A 24933-nucleotide genomic window follows, 5' to 3' on the forward strand; every position below is an offset into this window, starting at 1 on the left:
GAGTTTCACAGGAAAACAGTGTTGCAGAATCTCCGATGGTGACCAGTTTTGCTGGATCCTGCCAGAACAGGATCCAGCAAAAATCCAGAAGCAACCAGACTGGGAATGACACATTTAACTGGATATAATCCCTCCTTTGACACAATCAAAATCTTTAAATAAAGTTTCTATAATATTTAATGTTATCTGTTATCTTTAATGTCTACTGTAAGCCCCATATCAAAATAAGTGGGCATTTGTGATGTAAAATTGGTGAAATAACTGGCTAAATTCAGAGGTTTAGTGCTGTTTTTTAATTACCACAGCGCTGATAAATGCAGATAGATGCGCGCTTATAATGTGACTGGTTTAAGGTAATTCAACCACTTTTCACAAGTTTACACAGGTTGTATTAGTCAACTATAACTGAGCACACAGTCAAATGTGTGACTGACTTCATGACTTTTCATCAAGTTGAATTTTCTGCAGCTGTCAGTCCACAGAGCACTCCGTCTCTCTGTTTGACTGTCTGTCTGCTGCGCTCACAGACGCCTCACTCTGCAGAAACTGCTCTGTGTCTGATCAGGACTTTAGCTTTGGTGATTATTCCTGAAAACTTACAAGTGGTTGTCTGTTAGTAGCATCGAAAGTGGAAGAGACCCGTAGACAGACAGAATGTGTTAAATTTTTCAGGTTATACATAGTGTCTTTGAGATTCTTTGAGGGTCTACAACACAGGGGTTGTGGCAGACTGTACAATCGATGAAGAATAATTCAGCAGAGGGAGGGATATACAGAGCGAGGGGGGACATAGCCTATGCAGTGCTGTGCTAGTTACTGAAAACCAGTAACTAGTTACTGTTACTAGTTACTTTATTTCAAAAGTAACTCAGTTACTGAGTCACTGATTACTTACACCAAAAGGTAACGCAGTACTGTGAAAAGTAACTTTTTAGTTACTATGAAAAAAAAGGTCTCCCATTAAATTTTAAGTTAAGTTTTCTTTAGCTCGGTTTCCATTTTTGTGTATTCGCTCTCCAGGTACTTAGAAAAAGTGTTTTGTCCCATTTGCCGTGTGACGCCCGGTATCATGCTAACTAGCTTCCTGAAAGCGGGCAACTCCACAGTAGAAATTGGCTGCATGTCTACAACATACCCTGCAGTGGCTTTATCAACTTTTTCCTGGTTAGCAGGAGCAGTCAGTCCCTCGGTTCAAATCCAGCCGCTGTTGCTGAGGTGGTGGAGGTGAAGTGACATCACAGTCTCTGTCTGTACTCTTAGCTACTAGCTTCGTCGCAGCATGTTGTTTCTGTAGGTGTTTCAACAGGTTTGAATTGCTATTTTGGGCAGTAGATAAGATCTTTGATCCAAGACACAACTTACATTTAACTAAAACGTTCTTGTCTTTGTGCTCGACAAAGGTCAAGTAGTGAGAATATCTCCATGTAAAGAAAGTTGACTTGGTCTCCGCCGCCGACGCCATGATGATACCAGTCTTGTAAACAGACACGCCTACATGGCGTGTCTTCTCCCGTCTCCCCGCTGACACACACACACACACACACACGCACACACAGGAAGATTCAGGACTACACAGCTCTGGCTGCAGCTCAGTCTCTAGCCGAGACTATACAAAAAAATAACGCAAAATAACGGAGTAACGCATCATGTAGTAACGTTAACTGAGTTACTGAATTTAAAAAATAATGCGTTAGATTACTAGTTAGTGCAAAAAATAACGGCGTGACAGTAACGCGTTACTTTGTAACGTTAGTCCCAACACTGGGCATAGCATATCACACCCTGCTCATCTGTGGCTATAATGCCTGAAGGAGCTGAAGGATTAAATCAGAATCAGGTTTATTACCAAGTCAACTTTCACTTACAATAAATTTATTGCTGTGAAAAATCGAACGTATCGCAAGTCAAGAGGCATAGAATAGAAAAATAGAAACTGACAATAGCATATTAAACAATATAACTTTTTTTTTTTAAAGAAAAGAAGAAAATGTACAATATGATTGTTATTTAAATAAAGCAGTTGTACAATTTGTGCAGGAATGTGCAAAAGTTCACAGTATAAAGAAAAAGAATATTTAGTGTCCAAGCATTGTTGTGGTGGTGGTTTAAGAATTAGGGTCAAAAAAGACTTGGATGGGCAAGCTTATTCTTTTGTTTACTGGTGCAGTCTGCAGCAGTGCAAACTCCAGGTTATGATGTACTAAATCAGCACAAGTGCATTTAAAAGCCTGTTAGTAGCGTCATTATATGATCCCACACAGACTGCAGAACTCTTTCTACTGTTCTAGTTTCATAAATATATCGTTTATAACATCAAAAGTCTGGAGAAATCTGAGTCAGGGAAAGTATTGAAGTAAAGTACTATTGCTGCCATGTTAAAAAAAACAATTGATTTGTAAATGTCTCCTTGTCTAATGTCCACACAAAAGGTACAGTGCTGTCCACAATCAAGCAGATGTCACATGAGACATTGGAGTTGGAGGCAGTACAGTGAACGTGCATGAGGAAATTATAAACTCTCAAGCGCCTAAAAGGGTTCAAATGACCCAATCACTTCGTTTTCTTGCAATATCTCTATAATGAAAACAAATGTTACTTAAAAGTTAAGTTTAAGTTTATCTGCATCGTTCATAGTCATGAACATTTTGAAATAATAATAATAATGATGATAATATAGTAATGTTGATTAAGTTATTATTTTCAGAAACAAAAAAGAGGAGTTGTAGAGTTTGAGAAACACCTTTGAATCACCACCTACATCTCTTCCTTCAATATATTATAGAGCAGTGATTCACAAAGTGTGGGCTGCGGCCCACTGGTGGGCCGTGACAGCCCTGCTGATAGGTCATGAGAGGTCATGAAAAATACATAAATAAATTAATTTTAAGTTTCAGTTTTATAAGTCTGAAATAATCATAAAATATCTATGATCCATTATTTTAAAAAAAGTAATCAGAACTAATAAAACAAAGTCATCAGATTTCAAATACGTGTCATTCTTCATTTATTTCATTCTAACCCAGTTTAACCAGTGTTACACTGTAATTGGTGACCTGTAACATTAACGCCAGAGTGTATTTTGTATCTCATCATTGGTACGATTAGTCTCGTGTGTTGATGAGAGTTGTGATTAAAATTTTGGGTGGGCTGGAGAGGATTTTCAGATTTCAAACTGGGACGTGGTGTTCTTGAGTTTGGGAATGGCTGTTGCAGAGGAGACTTTTATGAGTGATAAACATTCATTCATTCATTCATTCATTTTCTGTAACCCCTTATTCCGTAAGGGTCGGAGCCTATCCCAGCTGACATTGGGTGAGAGGTGGGGCTCACCCTGGACAAGTCGCCAGTTCATCGCAGGGCTGACACATAGACAGACAACCACTCACACTCACATTCACACCTACGGCCAATTTAGAGTCACCAATTAACCTAGCATGCATGTCTTTGGATTGTGGGAGGAAGCCGGAGAATCTGGAGAGAAGTAATAAACATCTGTCAGATTTTCTTTTGTAATTTGTGTGAGGTTCACCTCTTTCTTTCATAAAATGCCAGCATGAAAAAGGCCTTTTAGATCATTTTGATTTTTCCTCATAAGATACCTTCAGATGTTTTTCTCTCATGTTCAGAACATTCTGAGGACACAAAATCTGATGAATTTGTTGCAATTTGTGTGAAGTTGACCTACACTTTTGGATAAAATGCCTGGAGTATATATTTTTTATCTTATGTCATGAATTGTTTATCAGCTATTCTGTGATTTATGTTCAAAAAACATGAAATCAATGAGGAAGCAGGCTCCCAGCATCACAGCCTTTATCTTCACATCCAGGTCCATTGGAAACGAGATGCCAAAGTTATCAGCGTCTGTGAAGGCCTCCTGCAGGAACCCTCCCCACTGCTTACTGATCTGTCCCACCACAGCTGACTCATCCAGAGACATCACCTCAAAGACAACGTCGGACATGCACCTGCAGTCGCAGCACGGCCCCTTGATCTTCAGCTGGGGCTTCCTCAGCTCATCCAGGATGGTGAACTTGGGCAGAACGGGATGCCAGTTCTGCTCCACGTAGCCGATGCAGTTCCCAGGGGGACTGTGCACCTCCAGCTCCTGGAGGCAGCAGGGGAAGCAACACCCTGAACACCTCAGGGGCCGAATCAGGGTCAACACCTCCTGTCCCACGTAATCATAAAGGTGCATGGTGAAAGGCCGAGCAGCGCCACACACCTGCATGGTGAAGATGTCGTTCTCCTCTGCAGCCAAAAACACCTGCTGCCCCACGGTGTTCTTCACTGTGTAAACGTTGTTCATCTCCCAGCCTGTGATCACCTCAGCCATGTTGACCCTCTGGTGGACCAGCAGCTGGTTGATCTGGGTCAGGTACTCCAGACCAGGTGGGCAGCCTGCAGGTCGGCCAGGTGTGGGCATCGGTACAGGAGCAGGAGGCTGTGGGTAGGGTGGAGGGGCATCAGGAGGAGGAGCTGGATACACTGCATTGTGACCAGGCTGCATCCCAACAAAGTACACTGGAGCCTGAGGCAGAGGTCCTGGAGCTCCCTGATACGTCATGATGAAGGTCTGTCTGTGGAGGGTTCCAAACATACAACACATCATCAGTGGTGGACAGTAACGAAGTACATTTACTTGAGTACTGTACTTAAGTACATTTTTTTGAGTATCTGTACTTTACTTGAGTATTTGTTTTTATGGAAACTTATTACTTTCACTCCACTACATTTCAAAGACAAATATTGTACTTTTGACTTCACTACATTTCTAGGAAGGTTGTTGTTACTTTTTGACTAAGTACATCATTGAAGTCAGCTGTTGGTGTTTTTTCTTTTCTAAAATGCAATTGGTTACATGTTGTGTTCCTCACAGAAAGAAACCAATCACAGTAGCTCTTCTCAAATGGGACTGATGTAAAAGTGGAAATACCTTCAGGCGCACTAACAAGCACAAGCAAGCTCTCCCTCTTTCATTCAAACAAAAGCAGTAATGGTGACAGCAGGAGAAAGACAAAATTAAATCTCAAGATGTTATTATAAATATTAATTATTCCAGGTAAGCTTTTAACATTTGATTGTTTTTATACATACTTTTATTTAATATATACTGCCTCAGAAAGAAATCTCAGTTATTTAACAGACTTGGAGAACTCCTTACAGTTATTTTCAATCTAATTTCATGTGATTTTAATACAGTTACAAAATGTAATAATAAATGACAACAGCTGTCCTTTTTGTTTTTGATTGCATTTCTATGCTGAAGTTTTTTGAAGTACTCAAACCTGGTACTGCAACCCCAGTAAAAGTATAGTATAGAATGCTCAGTCAAAATTTTACTTGAGTTAAAGTACTAGAGTCTTGCTTATATATAAATATATGTTAACCACTTGTGTAGCACATCTTGAAGTGTGTTACTATGGATAGGCTGTGACTGGACTCAAAGCTGCTTTTTTTCATGTTCTTTGTACTTCTACCATGTGTGTTGTACATGTATATATACATGTACATGTACATGTATATTATATCTATATTTCATATCTGTTTGTAGGCATTACATATTACAGTTTATAGTAAAACCAAAGTCATGTTTAATTTGAGCTGTTTATACCAAGACTTAGCCTTTGCAAATATTGTACTTGTATTATTGTTGTACTAGTACTAGTACTAGTTACTCTGGTTGAAGCAGTTTTGAAGTCAGCAGATTAATTTCTTTTCTTTTATAAATGTGATAGGTCATACACTGTGTTGATCACAGACAAAAAACTTAAGAGAAGCTTAAAAACTTAAGCTCTCAGTCAAGGTCAAAGTGCATTTTGAACAGTTTAGTTTGAGACTGGTGGAAGAATTTCCATATTTTGTACTGTTGATGTGTGTTAAATGTGGTAAATCTATAAACTATACAGGCTTTTTTTTTTTTTTTTTTTTTGCCACTATTGAAACTTTGATGTTTCTGGAATTCACTGTATTCTAGAATACACAGTGCATTCTCCATTGTGATCCTGCCTACTTCCACAACAAGAGTTTGAAAAAAGTCATCCAGGTAAGTTTTACTGATCCTTGCCTAACAAATATGAACTTTTTCAAAACAGCTTAATTGATATCTAATGCAGATTATAGCTATATGTTACACATAGTTATATATTATGTCTAAATAAATCTTGTTTTAACATTACAGTTTGAGATATTTGATCTACCTGTTATGAATTAAGCTCAAAATTGTGTTCTAAAATTATTTTCTTTAATCTTATACATACTGTTACACCAACTCCAATATGGATCTTTGGAATAACCAATACCTAGAAAAGGCTGAAAAGATGTTTTTTTTATAACTAAATTATGTGCTTGAGAACATTTATAATGGACAAATTAACTAACAAAAATGTCTTTTTTTTTCCTCAGGTAAACTCCCATCGCCTAAACAGCTCTGTAGAATTTCTACAGCTACAAAGAGCCAGTGAAATGCAGTCTATTTCATTATACCTGGATTTGAACAATATAAGGTTTCCTTCTCTGGATGATGAAGTGGACGGTTTTATGTCCCTGCCTGTCAGCGTGATGCCATCGGAGGTTCCTCTTCCTCCAAGCCCAACACCAGCTGATATTGTTTTGGACTCTCATGACAAGAGATGCCCAGATTTGAAAGACTTTGATTGTCCTTCTCTGGATGAAGAAGTGGCCTTTTTCATGTCCGGGCCCTTCAGCGTAATGCCTTGGGAGGTCCCACTACCTCCCAGCCCGACACCTACTGACACTGCATGTGACGAGAGATGCTTTCAGGAGGACAATTATTGTAGTGTTGTTGTTACTATTATTATTGTTATTATTATCATTATTATTGTTGTTAAACACTTCACTCAGCACCTCAGGTTCAGATTCCACTGCCTCCAAGCCCAACACCTGCTTAGGCCGTATTCATTATTATTATTATTATTATTATTATTATTATTATTATTATTATTATTATTATTATTATTATTATTGTTATTATTATTATAATTATTCACACTTCACTCAGTCAGCACCTCAGGTGCTGGCTCAGAATTAGATTTGGTCCACTGGCACTGTCAAATAAATAAAAAGCTAAAATTACCAGTATGCTAAATAATTTTAAGTAAATAGCTGTCAGTATGTGAGCAGGCCACTGCACAATTAGGCCTGTAATTTCTAACATTGTAAACTATTGTTAAAATTCATGACATAAGACAGCATATGTAATCACACCATGTCTTAATTAAGGACTCAATTTGATCAATTTCTCCGTCCATTCAGTGCCCATAATCACTAAATGAAGTGTTTGTCAATACGGGCCCAGGCCACAAAGGGTTTTTTGGAGAGCCAAGAAAGTCATGTCTGTCTGAGTGTTTGTGTTAGTGTGTAACATGACCTGCAATGACAATAAAAATATTTCAATTGTTTTAAAATAAAGCATCTTGGAGTGTTTGTGATTTTTGTGTAGAATAAGAGCAAACAGATACACTATACAAACATCAACACTTGACCATATTCATTTGAAACATATATGCAGGAAGATGCATACAAACATGGTTACTATATGCAGCATCAGGAGCTTTTTAAAGTTGATAACATTCTGGTCCGAGCCTGGACCTCTTTTTTCTTTTTCATATAAAGAAGCACTATTTTGTTTTTTAATGCTCTCTCGTACCACTTACATTCAAAGTACATGTCTTAATCACTGAAAAATACTATCTCAACCAATAATGAATTGTAATGATATAAATATTAGTGGTATTTGAGTAGACATAGAATAACTCTGCACATATGCTTTTATAAAACAGGATATTTGTAATATATTTACTGTAATAAATCATACAATGACCATCATTCGTCATAAGAGATCAAGGAAATACTCAAAATTTCCATCCTAGACCACAATAACTGTTTTATGTGTCTGTTTCACATTAATCAGAGTTCAAATTAATGCAGTATTTTTTTTAATCAAATGAGTGTCTGTTTATAAGTTGTAAGCAATCATTAAAAATTTAGAAGAAGTAGAAGGTGTAGATGTTTATAACTGTTAAATTAAGCAAAATATTATATATATATATAATGTTGTATATGCAGTGGTGGACAGCAATGAAGTACATTTACTTGAAAACTGTACTTAAATATGTCTGTATTTTACTTGAGTAAAAGAAATCAGGGTTCCAAAAGGGTTCTCTCTGAAGGGCTTCTGAAGAGCCCTCTTTTGCAGATGTAGATTAAAAACCCTTTTATGAAGAAAGAGTTCATGGATTGTTGAAATCTTTGAACCCCCATGGTTGGTTCTACAGAGAACCCTTGGAATATAAAAAGGTTTTTGGAAGAACCCCTTAGATAAACCCTTGGAATATAAAAAGGTTCTTGGGAGAAACCCCTGGGTGTGTTCTAGATAAAACCCCTGGAACAAAAAAGGTTCTCTGTAGAACCCCCTTGGTAGGTTCTCATTAAAAGCCTTGGAATATAAAAAAGGCTCTTGGGAGAACCTCCTGAGTGTGTTCTACATAAAACCCCTGGGACAAAAAAATTCTCTGTAGAAACCCAGTGGTGGGCTCTACAGAGAACCCTTGGAATACAAAAAGGTTCTTGGGTGGTTCTAGATAAAACCTTTGAACAAAAAGGCTCCTGGTAGAATGATTAGACCTTTGGACTATAAAAAGGTTCTAAGTAAAACCCCCATGATAGGCTCTAGATAAAACCCTTTGAACAAAAAAGGTTCTCATTTAACACCCTTGGTGGCTTCTAGATAAAACCATTGGGATATAAAAAGGTTCTCAGTAGAACGCCCTAGATGGGTTCTTGTTAGCATTCTTAGAAAGTGGAAGGCTTCTCTGTAGAACCTAGGTTCTAGATGAAACTTTTCTGAGGTGGCTCTGGGTACAGCCATTTATGTTGGGTTCTAGGTACTCTCTGAGAGGGTTCAAAGTGGAACCTTTCTCCTTTCTCCTATGTTCTCCTATGGGAACAAGCTGAAAAACCCTTTATGGTTCTAGTTAGCACCTTTATTTGTAAGAGTGTAAAGTACACCATGTCTGTTTACAGAAAGGTTGCCCAGTGGAGCACTGAGGCGTTGAACTGCCTGAACTGACATATCATGAATTTATTTTTAATTTGTTACATCTTCAGTTTTACTTTTGTCATTTTGTCATCACTGTAATCACTAATGATAGTATTTTCACATTGTTTCACCAACGTTAATTTCTTACATATGTGATCATGGCAACATCACAAAAAAAAGTCTGACTGTCAAGAAACTAGAGCTGTGTTTTGGCAAGAAGCTAGGTGATACCATACACAAAACAATACAGGGGTTATGATTCAATACGGCGTGATACTAGAATTGCAAATTTTGTCCATCTTCCTCAAATGATAAAAAACAATTAATCAATTAATCATAAGTAATTAATAAGATACCAACTTTTTTATCATAATTTTTTAAAATCTTATTTTAAGTTTAAGTTTCTTTGCTGCAACAAATTCTTGCACCAAACAAAAAAAAGGCAAATGAGGTGCAATTAATCAATTAACGATGAATCATAAACTATTGGACACTGTACTGGAAACAGCTAACTTGGTGAGGAGAGGAACTAACAACTAACAACAGTCAGTGCAGCTAACACCGTACCTTAATGAATAACTCATACTGATAGCATGTAGCATTCAGTGAACACTTTAAGTATAGAACTGCATTATTCTTTCAAGTTTGGTCGTTTCCTGCCAAGAAAATGGTCAGATTATAAGACATGATCATAAGCACTGGCAGGTTCAAAGTGACCCACTCCCATTACTCACTGATACTTAGAACACATTATAACAAGAATATAAAACAGTCATAACATTGGAGCATCATTATCAAGTATAACCACAGCTTGTTAGACAACTACATATAGTATATTTGATAAGAATATTACCCACCACACGTGTTTTGATAAGACGCTGTCTCCTGAGCAGTGTGCCAAACCACAGATGTGTGATATGTGAGATGTGTTGTAAAGACACTGTGGCCCCTCCTTAGCAACAGGTTGTTGTTTTTTTTTTTCTTTAGCAGAGGTAGAGAGGAGTCAGGTTGCTCCTGCTGTCCTGTGAGAGCTGAGGATCCTCCTTCACTGTCAACAGTCAACAGATCCCAGTCTCTCAAGACTTTGCAATTTTGTCATGTGTTAAGTGTTAAGGCTTATTATCAACATGTGCAGTCAGCAGTTCATTTGGTTTTAACAAAAACAGTTGACTCTCCACACAGGTCTGTGACGCAGAGATAGAGATCATGACTGATTATTAAAGACCAGACTTTTGTTGACTGGGGTGGCCCAAGTGGGACACTGACTAATACACAGTGGTGGACAGCAACGAAGTACATTTACTTTAGCGCTTTAGTACAGTTTTTGAGTATCTGTACTTTATTTGTTATTGAGTATTTTTTTTTTCTGACTTTCACTCCACTACATTTCAAAGACAAATATTGTACTTTTGACTCCACTACATTTCTAGGAAGGTTGTTGTTACTCGTTACTTTTAGTCTAAGCACAGCTTAGCTGTTGCTGTTTTCTCTTTTCTAAAATTCAATTGGCCACACACTGTGTTCTTCACAGAAGGAAACCAATCACAGTACCTGCTCTCAACTGGGATTGATGTAAAAGCAGAAATAAGTCATACAGGAGCTCTGTAACAAGAACAAGTAAGCTCTCCCTCTTTCATTCAAACAAAACTCAGTAATGGTGACGGCAGGAGAAAGACTGAATTAAATCTCAAGATGTTATTAGAATTAGAAAAAGAGAAATAATTCTGGGTAGGCTTTTAATGTTGGATTGTTTTTATCAGGGTGAAAAAACACATAATTAATGTAGACAATAACTGTCCTTTTTGTTTTTGATTGTATTTCTATGCTGAAGTCAGTGCATCATTGGGTGGTTTCAGAGAGTTACAAGCTTCTGTGAATGCACTGTGAAAAAATACTTTACTTTGTACTTCTGAATTCTTAAGTATTCAAAAGTACATGCTTTTAAAAATACTTAAGTATTTTGAAAAACAAGTACTCTGGGACTTTAACATTTTTGACTGAGCAACAGTCAGTACAGCAATACTTGTAGTTGAGTAATATTTGACCAGGAGTATCTATACTTTGACTCAAGTACTGGGGTTGAGTACTTTGTCCACCACTGCTAATGCAGGAGTGGCATGAAGTATGCATGTGTGTGTGTGAGTGCACATGTATGTCAGAACAGCATTAATTTACCAAATCTCATATCTACTCTAATTACTAACATTACAGTATCTTACAGTTTAGTACATCTCTATGTTTAAAAACGGTTGTTTAAAGGATAAACAGTCCTGTCAGTCACAATATAACTGACAGGTGCCATACAAATAGAATATAAAGCCTCCCCAATTTTAAGGCAACTTACTGCACTATATTTTTTAGTTTTGAGCCCAACTCGCACTCTTAAGTTTTGAAAAGGTTTTACCAACTAGTAAGGCTGATTTTTAGAAGCCCCCCAGAATTAAAATTATTATTATTATTAAAACCATTTAATTTTCAGGGACCCAAATAATGACAGATAAGATTCATAACTCATGGCAGAGCGAGTTTCTGTCAAAACTGAGGAGTCAAACTCAAAAATATAGTGCAGTAAGTTGCCTTAAAATTTTGAACTTTTTTTTTTTCTTTATTCTTTTTTGTTTGTTTTTACAGTGCTTCAATATCTTTGTGATGGAAACAAGTTTTACTTAAAAGTTAATTAAATTAATAAATAGACTGTTAATAAAACTGATTACTGTAATGCCAGTTTTGCAGCTACAAATATCTGATCCTAAGTAATATAAAAGTTATATTTTATGTGATAATCAAATAATTTTGTTTTAAATGTGTTACTTTGTGCTAACATTTATATGGATTTGTGCCAATTTATGTTGCCTTGAATACAAGAGGCCTGTTCTAATATAGTGATGTCAATTTAAATTGTTATTTTAGGAAGCAGAAAGTGGTACCAGGGTTAAGAAACACATTTGAACCACCACTTGGACCTCTTAGGACTTTAAGTTAAGAGGAGTCTATTATGAGTAATAAACGTTTGTTTTGTTTTTTTTATTTTATTTGGTAGGATCATATTTAGATGGTTTTCAGAACTTTCCCTTCACATGATTTGTCTGAGGTTGTCCCCCACTTATGAATAAAACGCTTGGACTATTACCAGACGTCTCAGTGCAGCAGGGAGTCAGGCTGTAGCTCCTCTGCGTGTCCAGCAGAGGGCGCTGTTTGACCGTCTGTAGCTGCACCTAGTGACCGTTCAGAGCTGTCTGGGAGCAGCCAGCTTTGATAACGTTAGCTGCAGCCAGTGTGCGGCTGCTGTTCCCTACGAGCCGAGCTGAGCTGATCTGCACCCACTAACCAGCTGTGCACCGTCTGCTGTCCTGAAGAACAGTGAGTATCACGTCTTCTTCTAATAAACTGTGTGCTCAGAGAGAGAGAGAGAGAGAGAGAGAGGGAGAGGACAGCGTTTGTCAGGAGACAACAGTGTGAGACGGACAGAGAGGCAGGCAGGCAGGCAGCGGGCTCACTGGATCATTTTCACTGGATCTGAGTGTTGTTCAGCAGAAATGAGGGCAGAGAGCTGAGGCTGACTGGAGCCAATTAGGCTAGTTAGCTAGCTCCACTGCTCACCCAAAGTTCAACACAAACATAATGAATGACTGTGTGCTCCTGCTTTAGAAGCTTTCCCTCTAGCTGTGGAACAGAAAGGCAGATATTTGTTTGTAGGGAACCGAGCGTTCCTCCCACCTACCGAACAGTAGCTCAGCTAGCTCATGTAGCCGAGAAGCTACACAGGTTTTAGCCCTGTCATGCTTTTTGTCTACACTTCACACACACTCTGCAGTCAAGGCTAATGTTAATGTGGCTTTGTGGTGTTTAGTGTTCCAGGTGTTAGTGCGTTTAAAACCTCAGCTGGCCGATAGAAAGACAGAGGAGAGCTTCACACAGAGGACAAACCCTTTAATGTTCCTCAGTCCTGCTTATTATTGACGGAACGTGACGCTGTTGTTGATAGAAGCTGTCCGTTCACTGTGGCCCTGCTGCTGAGAGCTGCACACTGTTCAACACAGCACCTCATCACTCAAATACACAGAGGAAACGACTCTTCTGTCTTCTCGAGATAATATTTTCGCAAATATCAATTTATAATGAGTACTTTAACTGTGTAATGATCTGTGTGTTGTGTTTGCGGTGACTGTGACTTTCAGTTTGTGACCATTCATTTATCACTGACAGCTTAGCAGGGTTGGGCGGGTTACTTTAAAAATGTAATCCGATAGTTACTAATTACCTCAAAAATGTAATCAGAAACGCAATACAGGTTTCTGAGTGTTAAAGTACTGTAACTGATTACTGTCTGTTGTTTTTTAATTACTTGAATATACAATATGGTTAAATTGTTTAATCTAATATAGCGTGTCTAGGGCTGCAACTGACGATTATTTTCAGAATTGATTATTCGATTAAACATTTTCTCAGTTAATTGATTAGTTGTGTGGGCCATGAAATGAGAAAATATTGATCAAAGCTCAAATGTCTTGTTTTGTTCGCAGATCAAAAAACCCCAGAAAGTATTCACAAGCTGTATTCAGGAGCTGAAATCAGAGAATGTAGTCAATTCATCTATCAACCATTTTCTCCTTTAATCAGTTAGTTGTTTGGTCCATAAAATGTCAGAAAATGGTGAAGATTTTGATCAAAGCTCAAGATGACGTCCTCAGATATCTTACAGCAGTTACAGTGGTTTTCCAGGTATTGCACTGAAACAGTAAATACACAGTAATATATGTAAACATAAGAAGAGAGAACTATAGAAAGAAAACTAATTCTCCATGTAACAAAAATAAATTAGATCAACATAAATAAAGGAAGCCTTACCATCCCCTCTAGATAATACATATATATCTGGAATACCTATGTAATGCACAACATAAAGAATTTACCATAATTCTCTACATATATACTTATAGAAATTTTATTTATTATATAGACATGTGCAAAGTTGAAGGTTTTGTTGGGCTGTGTCTGACTTAAGATTTTCATGCTTGATCAGTAGTTATCAGTTCAAGCCACTAGTCTACTAGTCAGCATGCATTTATGATATTGATTTTTTTTAAATATATATTTTTGGGTCATGAAGCAAGTTTGTTAAATACTAATGGGAAGAAGGGTAATATCTCTGAATGTGTTGGTATGACCGGCAACTTCACACAAGTCTAGTTGTTTAAAACATACATAAATATATTTTTAATCAATATGTTTATTTACTTTTTCTCACAGGGCAGTCTACAGGAGAGTACATATAATTAATATATTGGAATAAATAACTTAAAACTTCACAAAAACTGACTTATGGTTAAGTCGCCAAATTACAAACTTGTTCCTTGACCGCTTCACACCACTTGTCCCCACCTGAACCCGCCATGTCTTCATTGTCAGAGTTTGTTCAAAGCTGCTGTCAAATCACCATAGGTTCTGTATTTCTTGTCGACTGGCCTCCTTTGATCTCAGAAGCTATAAGACTGCTAACTGAGCTAATTTGCTAATGGCAGCTACAGCACGGTTAGCAGCAGTGTACTGTGAAAAAAGGTCCATGTTTCAACAATGTCCTTGGCCTAATGGCAGTGTGCAGCTAACAAATTTGAGGTGTCCCCCCCCCCCCCCCCCCCCCCCCACACACACACACAACTAACAGACCGGACTAACTGGAAACACTAAGATGCCAACTAGTGGTTAAGCTACATCAACTGTACTGCATTTTCATTTTAAAATGCATAGGTCTAATTTGACTATCAGGGTTACCTTGCAAGGCTGCTGGATTTGCGAGATGACATGAGAATCCTTCTCTCCAGGCTTCAAGTTTTCGGTTTGTTTCCATACCAAAAGTAGTGCAGCCAGTCAGCGTCTTAGGAAAAGGTATTTTTGCTCATCTCCCAACTGGCTTCAGCAAGAGTTGGACCTGATGTTAGCCTGTATAAGATGTGATAGACAGATAGTTCATCCAATCACCAAGTGTTTTTTTTTTAAAGTGTGTGCCCTTTTCCAAACTGTTTCTAAAGATGAAAACAAAACAGAGTTGAGTTTTCTGTTGGACTGAGGTGAGGTGTTGTACAGAGTTACTGCACTGGACAGGAAAGATTTCCTGTATTGGTCCTGTCGACAGTGAAGCTGAACTAGTCTGTTAGAGAAGAGTTCTGCTGTGTGTCCAGTACGTGGTGGAGAGCGTGGTTAGGGTTATCCAATGATGTATAACTGTTTGTTTAGTGTCCTCCTCTCCACCACAGCTTTTTAATCAGTTTATTGAGTCTGTTGGTGTCGCTGGCTCCAGTACAGTAAAGTACAGGGAACTGCCTCAACACACTGATAGAAGATTTTCAACATCTTGCTGCACTCTCAGCCTTTTCTGGAAATAGAGTTGCACTCAAGTTACACTGTATTGAGTGCTTAAACTATGTTATTATCTGTATGTTGTGTTTGCAGTGCTACATTGTAACACCTTTCACTATGAGACCATTCATCTATCCCAGACAGCTCAGGCTCTCGCCAGACACAAACGAGACTTTCCTACCAGCTGAATGACACTTCTAGCTGGGAGTACAGAGGATTCCTAATAGGAGCGATCCATGCCATAATTAAAGTAGGAGGCGGTTGTTTGTTTGGGATTCCAGCCTGTGCTGCCCCGTGGAGACAGTGTCACTCAGCAGCTAATGAAAAGCAGGCTGGAGGTCAGGATGTGTATCGGCCTGTCTGCTTGTGGCAGGAAGAGTCGCTGATTTTTGAGGGTTTGGAGAGACCCAGTTAAAAGTCAAGCCAGGAATGTGTTTTGGTCCTGCCAAGCTCCTCCGACGGGCCTCTGTAATGGAGGAGTGTTGGAGGTCTTCAGTGATGTAGGTCTAGATTTTACAAGACTGTCTACACATGTGGACAGTTACAACAAACCATGAGACTCAGACAAACTTTTGGATGCTTGTTGGAGGACTGCATGATTGTATGAATTATGTTTTTGCTTGATCTCAGTCACAAGTCGTTGTTTTTTTATTAATAAATTAAATGAAGTGTACAAAATATGCAGCAGTCAGAATCTAGTTGGAAGTAAGTTATTTAATGTTTGACACTTCTTTCACTTCACATGACATAAATGCTTCAGATGTGGTGTCCCACTTGGAAATTTCAGTTTCAGACCAGAATAACTGTTTTGTGTGTCCATTTCACATTAATTAATAGAGAATTTTCTCAGAATTAGTAAGTGTCTCTTCATGACTCGTAAGAAATCATAAATAATCTTGTCGAAGACGCAGATGTTTGTAAGTGTTAAATTGAGCCAAATGTTGGAGTTTGTCAGGCAGTGAGACATGCAGCCACTTAACTCATCATCCAGACCGTGTTATTTCAGAGCAGTGGGCTTCTGTTTTCAGGATAATGGGCTCAACTTTACATTGACAGACAACTGACAGTTATAAACAGCTGATCAATTTATAGTGGAGGAGTCGGCCTTGCTTCTTATTGTCAATTTAAGAGGTTGCGGGCATCCTGCACTCCTGTAAAGCCTGCCTGTCTCTGCTGAGTCTGCGGAGGAGGTGTTGGGGGAAACAACTTACTTCAACCATAGATGGTATATTAAACAGGATTACAACCTGTTCAATATACAGTTTATGTATACAACTTGCTATTTGGACTGAAGAATATTGCCAACTCAATAATATGAGGGCATTTGAGTGTAGACTGAATTATTATATATTTGATTTTTGTCAAAGTTGTCCAACTTCAGAATTTTTCATGAATATTTATTGAGTCTGACACAGTTCTCTCTCCCTTTCCCTTTCCCAGGGGGTTCATCCCTGTTGGTCACAACGAAAGCACCTGACTAGAGAACCGGACCTGCAGCTCTGTAGGGAAAATAGCACCACATTGGACGGAAACGCAGTGTCTAGTTAGTCACCATGTTTAATTTGATGAAAAAGGATAAGGAGAGGGAAGGGAGTAGGAAGGAGAAGAAGGATAAAAAGGAGAGGATGTCTGCAGCAGAGCTGCGCAGCCTGGAGGAGATGAGCATGCGGCGCGGCTTCTTCAATCTCAAGAGGGAGGCCAAGCGTGAGTCCAAGAACAAACTGGAGATCTCCAACCCCATTCCCATCAAAGTGGCCAGCAGCAACGAGCTCACCCTCACTGACATCGAATCCGATGGCCTGAGCAACCGAAGCAGCATGGTGTTGGATGATCAGCTGAGTGCTGCCAGCTCCACTGATGACCTGAAGGGTGAGGGCGGTGGAGGCCAGGATGGACACCGCAGCTCAGTACGTGATCGCGTGGCTCACTTTGGTTCACTTGCCAAGCAGAACTCATCGCAGGTGGGTCAGATGATGAAGCGCTTCTCCTTTTCCCAGAGGAGCAAAGAGGAGAGCCCCTCAGAGGGCTCCACCCCATCGGGCCAAAACTCTGCCGCCCCGTCCCCGCAGGTGGAGAGCAAAGTTTTCAGTATGCTCCGCAAGCACAGCCTCAAGCAGCAGCCTGGAGCACCTGCTGCCAAAAAGGTCTGCATCCCTGAAGTGGTCGACAAGACCTTCCCTGCACAGCTGCAGCTGCCAGCTGTGGTCGCACCGAGTGCACCAGAAACACGGGAGCTGGAGCTCCAACGCCGCAATACTGGTGACTTTGGATTTTCTTTGCGTCGCACCACTATGCTGGACCGCAGCCCTGATGGAGGAGTGTACAGGCGCGTGGTCCACTTCGCCGAGCCTGGCGCTGGCACCAAAGACCTGGCACTGGGGCTGGTGCCGGGTGACAGGCTGGTGGAGATAAATGGACGGAACGTGGAGAACAAGAGCCGGGATGAGATTGTGGAGATGATCCGTCAGTCGGGAGACACGGTGAGGCTGAAGGTGCAGCCCATCCTGGAGCTGAGCGAGCTGAGCCGCTGCTGGCTGAGGAACACTGAGGGCCAGCGCAGGGATGCTAGACATGTAAGTATCCTGTCCACTGTCTGTGTCCAAACACATGAAGGTCACTGTTACATGCTCTTTGATGCTCTGTTGACTGTCTTTCAAACTTTGAGTGTTTCTTTGCAGTTTGTGCCCAGTGTCAGAAACTGGTTTTGATGTACAGATTCACTGCAACAGAAACAGCAGTGTCCCACATTCTCAGTGATACAACATTTGGGTTCTACTTTACTGACAAACTGTTTCCAAGACATCATATAGATGTGTGTAATTATGATGTGGGAGGTAATGCTTGCCGGATGCCAGGAAAGTCAAGGTGTCCTGCTCACTGTTTGTGCTTTTTATTTGTTTGAAAAGAAAGCCTCAAGACTTAATGAACTGAAAGAATAGCATGGTTTTATAAGTTTTCAGTCTTGCCTTGGCTTACCAAAGAAATTGTTCAAACTTTGCTTGTTTTGCTGAGATAATGTGTGTATTGTTTCTGACTCCAAAACATGACTAAATGTGATTTCATTTGGACTTTGCCAAACTATAACCCGTCCATGTTTTCCCACAATTTTGCGAGTGTCCGGTGACAGAAACAGTTCTTGACTGGTAGGTTTAGTGCAAGTTAATTTCCCAGGTTCTCAGGAGTATTTGATTCAGCTTTAAACACAGAGACCTTTGTGTATTTCTTGTTACAGTCATTTTACATCTGATGGTGATGTGGGAGATGGTGCTTGTTGCCCGCAAGTTGAATTTGAAGAGGAGAATTTTAGTGCCCATTTTAGCAGTCTGATACTCTATTGTTGTGAGTGCTTTGTCAGTCATCAAGACTGAACTGCTTTGAATCACCCACACATATCTTCTCTAAAAAGCCCTGTCTCTGTTAAACATTATACAACAGGTACAGAGTGCTAATCTGTACTGTAAACTATTGACATTTTACTGTGTGTATGTGTGTGTGTATGTGTGTGTGTGTGTGTGTGTGTGTTTCTCTCCCTTTAGATAAATCCTATTCCTCTACTCTTTCTCTTGGGTATACTAGTTAACCAAACCCTGGGTTTGATTTATAGATAGCTATGAATTGTTTGTGATTATTAGGGCCCAACTGCTATTGGATTTTTGGTGCTGATTAATTCTGATATCGATATATCAGCTGCAATTCTTTATAATATATATATGTTAGAATTTACAGAATATCGAATATTTGCATGAATGCATGTTTTTTGCAATGATCCCTCAACAATTGCAAAGAAGATATGCAGAGGAGGCAGGATATTTCACACTTTATTATCCAAAATGATATCAGGACACTGAAATGGTGAACTTTCACCAACATTTTTTAATAATTATAAGCCATTAAATGAAAAATACAAAGAGCAAAATATGTTACAAAAAAAAAATCATTTTGGACAACATATGCTGATACAGATACAGACCAATATAACTGTGGCAAATATTGGCGGTGTATATTGATTGACTGACCCACTGATCAGTGGGTCTGTAGTTATTATATCAATTCTACTCGAGCGTATTTCCTTCAGAACTTTATTCAGTCAGTGTCGATGGACATTTAAACTGATGTTGTGAGACTAAATGAATATAGCAAGTGAGGCATTTTGGGATCAGGGAACATGTTCCCGTCACTTGTCAAAATGATGTTGATTTCTTTACTCAAACACCTACAGCAGTGTTCTCTGACTGTTCAACTGTCAAAATCCAGTTATATAAGGCAAGAAGGTCCAGGTTCTTGGCTTTGATGTCTGTGTAGAGTTTGCATGTTCTCCTCGTGTCTGTGTGGGTTTCCTTCCACAGTTGACAGACATGCAGGTTAGGTGATCTGCTGATGATAGGCTGTTGACCTGTGGTGGTGTGTGCCCTGCCTCTCACCCAGTGTGAGTTAGGAGAGGCAAGGAGGATTACTGATGATGGATGGATCAATTTATAAATGGTTTATAATTAGACAAATTAGTTTAATCCATTGGGATCTTCATTCCAGATTGAGAGAGTATTTGTCCTGTTAATTCTACATTTTCATTAAAATGAACCTTTTGACTCCCCCGAGTTTGCATGTTGAAGTATCCTTGGAAGTATACTGAACCCCAAATCGGCCTTTGGTGTGTGTGTGTGTGTGTGTGTGTGTGAATGGTTAGATTCTGAAGAGCAGAGGCACCTTGCATGGCAGCCTCTGCCATAAATGCAGTCCATTTACCATCATCTGACAGACAAATGCACTCACATTCCTGTGTCCACTACTGACTCAGTCACTCCTTCCCACTGGCCTTTAAAGTCTTATTGTGCCCTGTGTAAAATGTCACACGTCTGACCACACCTTCATTCTTGTCACTCTCATTTACCATCCGCTGCTGTGACCTCACTGATCAGGGTGTGGCTACATGACATATTTGGGAGTTACAGCCTATACAGAAGACTACCTCAGCAGCAGAGAGAAGCAGCAGCCCCGACACTTCCTCCTGATAAATTCCTCATAATGTACATTTCCACAGCACTAATTCTATCAGAACAACAACACAGGCATGGCATACACACCACTACTGTTTTTGTTCACTGATTATTTCCAGTCATGTCTACTTTGTGTTTTTTGATCGCTGTCATGTCATGTACACACAGAAAGCAAAGCTAATGTTCACCTTGTGTTACTTGCATGAGTTTGTCGATGGGAACTTACTGGTGCTTATTTACATGAGTTGGCTGCAGGATCATTTGTGTCCTTTCACTCCAAACAGCTAGAATACATAAGCCTGTAAGCTGTTCACTTAGCACTTACCAGAGACTCATTCTCTTATTTTCTTCCAGTCTCTCCTCTTTTTCCCCTGTTTTCTATCAATGTTCATGAAGTCAAGTCCATGTCCCCACCAGTCAGCAGTCGAAATGAGGACAAAAAAGAGAAAGTACTTACAGTACATCACAGAGAGTGGGGGTTGGCACATCTGCAGACAGGTTAAGAAGTGAGAATGAAATAGGGCTGCACAGTGAAATGCAATCACAATAATGCAATATAGCCAAGTGCAATGTCCAAATCACAGAACCAGAACTAAATCCCAGTTTTTTGAAAAAGGAAAACTTGTGAGAAAACAACATTATAAGGAGGCACTGTAGTGCTGCAGAGATGCTCTGGCCTTGTTCTTTAAATGAAAGAAAATGTGTTTGTTTGGTACTGACCTCAATAAATATCACATCATCACAATTTTAATGTTTTTTTCAGTGAACATGGAAACTGTGACACAAAACTGATAATTTCCACTAATTTTATTACATATCAGGGTATGACTCTGGTATTAATTCCTTCAGAAGCTTCGGCTTTACTCCCAGCTCTCTCCTCCAGAGCTCCTGCTGTGCTGCAGCTCTGTGCTCCATCCAGTCCTTTCCACTCAACACTCTGTAAGCACAATTTCTTCACTCATGTTGAGTATTTTCAACTTGTGTCAACATGTGAATGACACAAATACTGCATTTTCACCTTGCGTTGTTCGTGTGGCCCTCTGTTTGCATCAGCTTTGTATGTAATTTCACTGCACGAAACATTTGCTTTTCTTTCTGTGTGAACACACCGTTGAGCTACTGCTCACAAAACTCAACATTTCCTTTGGAGATTTTTCACATTAATGGTTTTTAAGTGGCTTAATGGACATAACTTCTCTCTTTCTTGGAAAGTTTTTAATGTGAAAATCTGCAGGAAGGCTTAACAGTGATTTAATTAAAATGGCTAAGTATAGTGATTGAAAACAACCCGTGGATGAAACGGGTTCATGTATACTAACTCAGCAGAGTTGTATGTTAAATCATCTGCCTCAACCAAGGTTGTTGCTACAGTTTTTAGCTGTTATCATATAATGCTGTCGTATGTACACAGAAAATGTCTTAATATTTCATTAGATTTAATTGTTAATTATTTTAATGGCTTTACATGACTTTATTTCTAACCGAAAGACAAATACATAAACTGAAAATAGACCGGCTGGTTTGAGTTGAGCAGGTGGCGAAACATCTGTACATGGTAAAACAAAGTACAGGCAGGTTGTTAGAAAACATGCACTATTTTTTTATAAACCATATAGAGAAGTGCTAAAATAATTAGTTGTTTAATGAAAACGAAAGTCAGGATTTGCAGCTTTCTTGTTTTAAAGGATTAATTGCTTCATGAGTGATTAATCGCCACCTCTTGACAATCAATCTGTTTGAGTATTTGTATTTCTATTAAAAAGTCAAAATTTTCTGATTTCAGCTTCTTAGATGTGAATATTTTCTGGTTTCTTTACTCCTCTCTGAATATCTTTGGGTTGAGGACAAAACGAGACATTTGAGGACGTCATCTTGGACTTTCAAAAACACTGATCAACATTTTTCACCATTTTATGACATTTTATAGACCAAACAACTATTCAGTTATTCAAGAGAAAAATCGACTGATAAATCAATGATGAAAATAATCATTAGTTGCAGCCCTGGTGTTAGACTCTCTTTGGGTTTTAGACTGTTGGTTGGACTAAGCAAGTAGTTTGTTCCTGTGTTCTCTGGAAAACTGATATTGTGTCAGTAATTTTCTGATTGTTTAAATGTAGAGAAACCTAGTGTGACAGTTATATATTAAGGTGTTGAAACGTGTGCAGATGGGCTGCATTAACAGTAGCTGAGTGTCCTCAGCAGGGCCTGCTGGCAGCATCAGAGGCCTTTGTTTGTTTGCCTCCATTGGCTTTGGTTCAAGGGTCCTTGTGACACAGTCAGACTGAAAGGGACTCTGCCCCAACCCCCACCCCCCCCCTCCCTCACCACAGTATAATTCATCTGCTGTGGGAAGCAGGGAATGACTCTATGTTGTCCATGTTGTCCTTTTCCTGACGGGAGACAAGCAGGCCGACTGTTCACAGTGCCTGTTTGTTGGAAAAATCCCACTCTGCCTCTCACTGGATAAGAGACTTACTTTGTGTCATGTGACGAGCTGCTAGAATGATTTCCATGGAGCAAACAGGAAGTGCACACCGGAGGGAGCTTTGTTTAAGTGTACAGGCAATGCCGGGATGGACAAACACACAGACACACACACAGACACACACACACACACACACACACACACACACACACACACACACACACACACTCTTCTCCTCCTTTAACTTGATGAGCCTATCCGTGCAGCTGATTTGTGTGTGTGTGTTAAACAGCAGGCCTGTCTGTGTCTCTTTGTTCACTTTAACAGATATCACCAGCTTGACTGCTGGTTTAAATAAAGGCAGGCTGGCAGAGGGCTCATCATTCAGTCCTGACAAAGGCTCTAAAAGGGACCTTGTATCTTCCAGGTCACTTTACTCAACCGCTCAAAGTGATGGTCCGTAACGGCTAAAATGTTGAAGCTGCTACAGAGCTGAACTTGGATGTTTTGTATGCAACTTTTTGCTCTTAAAAAAAGAGAGAGGAGGACGTACTTCACCCCTCACAACTCTTTGTTCAGACTGCAGGCAAATCAGATTTGTTTCACAAATTAGATCGACAGACTGTCCACACTGTTATTTGCAAGTGATCAGATCAGATTTGTGTGACATCAGCAACCTATCTGCATGGGTTGCTGTGGTAACGACGTAGGCGTTGGTAACTACGTATGCTGGTGATGCAGTTTTCCAACACAGAAGAATGAGAAATGGAGATCCATCATCTTGCCCTCCAAACTATTTCACTGAGCATAACTTCTCCATCACAACCGACAAATGCATGTCCACAGACTGTCTTTCTCTGTCCTCCACACTGCTCTGCTACTAGCAGCATGGGTTCTGCTTAGATGCTAATATCTCAATATTAATATTAGGCTACTCTCTAAATTAACATCCTATAAATTTTCATATAGTGCAGACATATGATGTATTGCTATAGGTTGAACTACCCAACAGTATAAAAAGTAGCTAAAATGAGCCCAACCTTAAACATCTACAGGAGTAAAAGTCAACATACACATTAATGCAGTGGTAATATTAATTCAAAACATCATATATAATAGTAAAACTATCTTACTGCACAGTGAGTAATGCTACATTTACTTTTTCAACGCGTAGTATTAGTACTATTCGCAATGGACTTAGACACCCACTGTATGTGTGTTCCCCTCTAAGGAAGGTGGGCTTGTGGGTAACCTGTGTTGCAGAGGTTAGAGGGGTTTGTTGTAAAGGTGAGCTAGCTAGTTAGCTGCTAAGAGTCACACTAAGGATGATTAAAATTAGGGATGTCCCGATACAACTTTTTCACTTCCGATATGATACCGATATTGCAGCCTTGAGCATTGGCCGATATTGATCCGATACGATATCAGCACGAATCATACATACTTTTATTACTTTTTTTGTGGTGTGGAATGTTAGAAAAGGCTTGATCAAGTGATGTTTCTCAAACAGAGAACAATAGTCAGCAACCAGAGTCATCCTATGGATAGAAGTGCTGGAGTGGAAAATGAACTGCTTATCGGAGCGTTTATATCTGAGATTTTAGATGCAGTCCAATAAAATCCAATACTCGATTTTGGCTGATATCGGACCGATATCCAATATCAATATCGGATCGGGACACCCCTAATTAAAATAGCCTGAAACCAAAGGTCTCAAGATATGTTTCAGAGCTGGAAGCTACAGGTAGAGTTGCAAATATTATCAGGTGATTGATCATGTTTTCTCCCAGCAAAATCATATTTACTTGCAGATGCTAACTGGCTAAATTAGCTTTTCGTGGACCAGCTCTGCTTTGAAGAGTTCAGGAAGATGCTGTAGTAAAGTTACAAAAGGAGGGATTTTTTCAAATTTATTTTCTGTGGCAGTAAACACAGCACACTGACTTAAAGTAACTGTTATACTGCAATCTGAGCTGATCATGATTTGTAAAAGGTGCATTTCTACTGGTTTGTTGCTGTCCAGACTTTCTAAAATCAATCTGGATATGCCAAAAAATGGATTTTGGCTAGCAGTCTAAACAAGGCCAAAGATC

At 39.4% G+C, this 24933-nt stretch overlaps 1 protein-coding gene and 1 pseudogene across 3 annotated transcripts in view; one reads left to right on the forward strand and one right to left on the reverse strand.

Moving 5' to 3' along the window:
• Nucleotides 1–3368: 3368 nt before the first annotated feature.
• On the reverse strand, nucleotides 3369–4794 carry LOC146327368 (phospholipid scramblase 1 pseudogene; annotated as a pseudogene).
• A 7512-nt stretch (nucleotides 4795–12306) lies between these two features.
• myo18ab (myosin XVIIIA b) overlaps nucleotides 12307–24933 on the forward strand; it is a 206342-nt gene continuing 193715 nt past the window's right edge. For all 3 annotated transcript variants that reach the window (XM_084716789.1, XM_084716790.1, XM_084716795.1), the window contains exons 1-2: nucleotides 12307–12421; nucleotides 16859–17991. In XM_084716789.1, the coding sequence (XP_084572915.1) occupies nucleotides 16972–17991 (1020 nt within the window). In that variant the 5' untranslated portion in view covers nucleotides 12307–12421; nucleotides 16859–16971. The remainder of the gene's footprint in view (nucleotides 12422–16858; nucleotides 17992–24933) is intronic.

The sequence above is a fragment of the Lutjanus erythropterus genome, chromosome 4 (genome assembly GCF_056507025.1).
Source record: "Lutjanus erythropterus isolate fLutEry1 chromosome 4, fLutEry1.hap2, whole genome shotgun sequence".
Lineage (NCBI taxonomy): Eukaryota > Metazoa > Chordata > Actinopteri > Lutjaniformes > Lutjanidae > Lutjanus > Lutjanus erythropterus.